Source organism: Mercurialis annua, linkage group LG1-X (assembly GCF_937616625.2).
Source record: "Mercurialis annua linkage group LG1-X, ddMerAnnu1.2, whole genome shotgun sequence".
Lineage (NCBI taxonomy): Eukaryota > Viridiplantae > Streptophyta > Magnoliopsida > Malpighiales > Euphorbiaceae > Mercurialis > Mercurialis annua.
This window is the reverse complement of record NC_065570.1, coordinates 53,018,268-53,023,071: the sequence shown is the minus strand read 5'-3', so window position 1 is coordinate 53,023,071 and position 4,804 is coordinate 53,018,268. Positions and strand designations below refer to the sequence as shown.

The window sequence follows — 4,804 nt, the reverse complement described above, 5'->3', positions numbered from 1 at the left end:
AGGCGATTATAATGTATTGTAATTGTATAAATTACTTGTGGTATCTGACTTGCAGTGCCACATCATCCTTCAGTCGTCATGTCAACTATAAATCGATGAATTATTGAACGATGATATTATTTCAAATAAAAAATAAGTGGTGGATAAACTTAACAATTTTAAAAAAAAATGGCATAGACTCGCAATTTGTAAAAAGATGTTGATTTTATACGTAACTCTTATTTTACATAAAACGATGGAAACGATTGAAGTAAGGTAAGTTAGTAATATAGTAATTGTTTATATTAATGTCAACATATAACACAACATTTTGCGTTTTTCTCGATTCAAGCACAGACTAAAAAGTGTCTCATCCATTAATACAACCTTTCTCAACTTTTTATTTTATAACCCATGCATTTTATGTTTTTTTTTATTAAAACAATGTCATTTTTGGTCGTACGAACGATCAAAATGACATCGTTTCTGACATTTATATTATATATACCACATAATAAAAGTTTGTGCTATTAGTTGAAACGTTTTATAATTTGTGTTTAAATCGAAAATAATGTGAAAGGTTGTACTATATGACGACATTAATCCTAATGGCTAAACCTATTTTAAAGTCCCTGAACTATACGTTTTTGGTTGATTAGGTCCCTCAACTTTAATTTGGTTTTCTCAAGTTCTTAAACTTTCATTTTTTTGGTCATCAGATCCCTAAACTTTTATTTGACTTTCTCAAATTCTTAAATTTTTGTTTTTTGGTTCCTTAGGTCCTTAAACTTTTATTTTTTTTTACTTCATTAAGTCCTTAAATGGATCTTCCTTTAAGGACCTAATGAACCAAAAAACAAAAGTTTAGGGATCTGAGAAAGCCAAATAGAAGTTGAGGAATCTGGTGAACCATAAAATGAAAGTTTAGGGACCTGAAAAAAACAAATAAAACTTAAGTGATCTGATGAACCAAAATTGTATAGTTTAAGGACCTCAAAATGGGTTTAGCCATTATTTTAAACATACATCAATAAAATAATTGCGTGTGTTACTTCGATAATTCATGTTGTTCAATTGGTGTATCACTCAACATCACGAAGACTGCTCAAGTTTTAATTTTTTAGGAGATAATTTCAACCATATATATGAAAATCCCAGTTCCAATTTTAATAAGCACTTGAAGTCCTTTCTTATTTAATGAGGTTGGGGTTTCAGCTTTCGATTCTCTCGGATTATAATTTGTCTGTTTAAAAGGTATATAATACTCCCTCCGTCCCACTCTAATTGATAAAATATGGAGTTTTTGGTGTTTCATTCTAATTGACAAAATTAACATAACTATAATTTTTTATTTAATTTTCCATCTTTACCCTCATTTAAAACCATGTCTTTTATGGGAAAAATGGTGAATATTTAATGAAAATTTGACTAATATACTAATAACATTAATTAGCTCTATTATCAATAGAAGGGTATATAAATAACTCTTTATGTCATTTATTAGTTTGATGGAGTCTGCCTTCTGAACCGGTGAGTGAACCTGCAAAACAGGGTAGAAGCTAACCGGACGGTGGTTGTCCGATTAACTCTCCGATGCTAAAGTCAGTTTAGAGCTTTGAGCAGCGTTTTGAGTATATGAATGTAATTGTGATTCTAGGCATACCTCGTGCTCCTTTTATAGTAGTCGAATATACCTAGTAGAGTTGTATTAGGTAGGTGAATCCTACTTTGTAGGGATTCGGCCGTATCTTGAGGATTCTCCTGATTTGTCGAGATCTACCTTAATCTGATAAGAGTCCTATTTAGGAACGTCTTCCTAAATAGTCTTATCTTCCTAAAGTAGAGCTTATCCTTCCATATGTAGTGTTTGTGTCCAAATAGGACAAGGTTTCTATATTTAGTCGTGTATCCGAATCCCGGACCTGACACGCTCTTGGCGGATCATGTGGGATTCGGTCTTTATTAGTGTATTACCGAATCTTAGAGATTCGGTATCTCCTTCATATCTTTCCGTCTTCAGGGGGAGTCCGGTGTCGCCTGAGAGTGGATCTCCTGCAACTCGGCTCCATTATACTTACAGTAGGATTCGGTATCCATCATTAGCCCCCCCGCAAGTGAGCTGAAGTAGTTTGGCATTTATGCCTTAGTGGATTTTAGCTCTTTTGGAGCTGAGTTCTCTTATGCGGGCGAGTCGCTTTGCATTCCGGGCGAGCCGTTTCATATGTTTGTGGGTGACGTTTCTTCTTTAGTAAGATTCTGTGTTGCCACGTGTCGGCATTTAATGATTTAAACGGTTAATGATTCAAAAGCATTTTGTATTTAATCTCTTCGCATTTCTTCTTTTCCCTCTTACTTTGCTTTTCGAATTTACTCTCATTTCTTGTAGCTATTTCCTTTTCGTTCTTCGTTTGATTGTTTGATTCTTCGTGACTTGTTTTCTCCAGATTTTACAGGTATGTTTTCTTTCGTCGTTTGGATGTTAATATGGCTTTCTTCTTTGTATATTCTCCATGCTTTATATTCTGGAAATTTCTTCTGTACTTGTTGTTCTTTGATGTGTTCTTCAACGTGTTCTTCAATATATTTTTTGTTTGATCCTTATTTTGTGTTTATGTTTGTGATTCCCTGTTCTAGGATGCCTCTTAGTCGAGTGGAAGATGCTTGCGCTGCTATGGCTTTTACCCGATCGAAGCTTCGTAGGGATGAAGTCTTAGATATCTATTTTAAGTATAGTTTTCCTTTTGATTATAGGGTAATATTACCCGGTGCCGATATGGCTGCGTCTGACTCTCCCGGATCTTCTTGTAGGGCGGTTCTTTTTGAAGAGCAATTTGCTGCTGGTCTTAGGTTTCCTTTGGATCCCTTTTTAGTAGAAGTGTGTAGGGATTTAAAGGTTGCTCTAGGGCAACTTTACCCTGGTACGATTAGAGTAGTGCTCGCTTTTTCGGAGGCATGTAGGCTCCGGGGCTGTGCCTCTTCTCTCAAAGTGTTATATCATTTTGTAGACTTTAGGAAGTGTGATGGCTGCTTCGTTTTCGCCCTTGGTAGAGAGGGGCGATCTCGTATTTATCTTCCTTGCCTAACCAGTCGTTGGCGAAGGCGCTTCTTTATTGTCTATCATAAATTTGCTTTTCTTCATTTTTCGGATGGTTTTTCTTCTCATCCAGTTCGGAGCTATTCTTCTCCTTTAAGTTTATCCGAGTCAAAGCTTGCTTTTGACATATCTTCCTGTAGTATTGTGTCGCGTCCCCTTTTAGATGTCTTGGTTAATAGTCATCTTCGGAGTCGATGGTTTCCTTTGGAGGATCCTCCTCGAGGCTTGGCGGATCTTTGCTACTCTTTTGTTCAAGGTATATTAATTTGCTTAAGTTCTTTTTAATGTTTCTTTTGTAGGATGTCTTCTTCTTCTGACGATTTCCTTTCCGGATTTCAAGTAGATTTGGACGTTCCGATGGGTGGTCCTGACGTTCCTATCGCCGACGTTATTCCTGGCGACATTGTCGTGGATGGGGCTCCTGTTGATATCCCCCTAGCTCCCGCCGAGGTAGCGTTGCCTGAGGTTATTGTTATAAATGATGATGATGGTGATGACTTGGCTGTTCCAGTCGGCGACGAGGTGATTCCGTCACTACTCCCCCCTCTAGCATCATCTATCGTTTCGGGGGGAGTTGGGGGTGTGGCCTCAGAGGGGCCTGTTGTTGCTGATTCGGGGGAGATTTCTTTAGGTCGAGACCCGAATTCTCCGTCTAGAAAAAGACGTCGAGTTGTCGATGATTCTCCTACGAGGGAGAGTTTTCCTGGAAGCTCTTCTTCTGCTCCAGACTTGGTTCAATGGGTCGAAGGTCAGGATCCTGCCAGTTTGCTGAATCCGAGAGTGCTAGCGGAATATATCCGGACTTTGGCGATTCCTGATGATGTCACGTGGTTCTGTGGTAGGCCGGGTCAGGAGCTTTCCGATCTGGCTTGTTTTCATGGTTTCTCTGTAAGTGCTTTCTTTCTTGAGTATAATATGTTTTTTGTATTCAGTTGCTTTCTTATTTGTTTATTTCTGGTGTGTAGGCCCTTCAATCTGTTCTGGTATTGAACGACCGCCGACAGTGTGCCGAGGAGGAGGTCGAGCGTCTGTCTGCTCTTTTGGCGACTTCCGAGTCTGAAAGGGCGAAGTTGAAGGCCTCTTTGGAAGAGCATGATTCCCTTCTGGCGCAGCTCAAGGCGCAGGATGCGATTAATGATCGCCAAGTGAAAGTAATTGAGAAAAAGACCGATGACTTGACTCAAGAGATCGAGGAGCTCATTCGGATCAATTCCCTTGTTGGTGGGGAGAGGGATAGTCTTAGAACGGAGGTTGAAGGTCTTCACATCCGTCTGCTAGATACGAAGGCTTTTTACTCTGCTCTGATAAGCGAGTATCGCCTTGCGATTGGGAAGAAGCTTCTGGAGCAGAATCCCAATATTGATTTTTCTGGGGTTAACGGGTTGGATCCCCAGGCCATCGCCCGTGATCTCCTCGTCAAGATTTCTAAAGACCGTGTTTAGTAGTTTTCTTTTGATTGTATTTGCTGATGTATTCGCAATTTTGCTTTTTGTAATTCGCAATTTATGAATATATATTTTTTTTTTTTTTTCGAGATGTGCTTTTGCCTTATCTTTATGTACTTGTCTTGCCTCGAGGGTTACTCTAAACCCTGTTCTTGGCGTTGCTTTTTGTAGAGTTAATCTAAACTCTATTTATTTTTGTTTTTGTTTCGAGTTAATCTAAACTCTTTTTTGGCGATTCGCCTTTTCTGAGTTAATCTAAACTCATTTTTAGCCTTTCGTGGCGATT

General features: G+C 38.6%; 1 protein-coding gene across 1 annotated transcript; it reads left to right on the top strand.

The window, feature by feature from the left end:
* Nucleotides 1-235: 235 nt before the first annotated feature.
* LOC126672986 (uncharacterized) lies at nt 236-4,515 on the top strand. Its single transcript, XM_056104780.1, has 4 exons — nt 236-255; nt 3,067-3,329; nt 3,417-3,961; nt 4,039-4,515. Exons 1-4 carry the CDS (start codon nt 236-238, stop codon nt 4,513-4,515), a joined length of 1,305 nt encoding a protein of 434 aa, XP_055960755.1.
* The last annotated feature ends 289 nt before the right edge of the window (nt 4,516-4,804 follow it).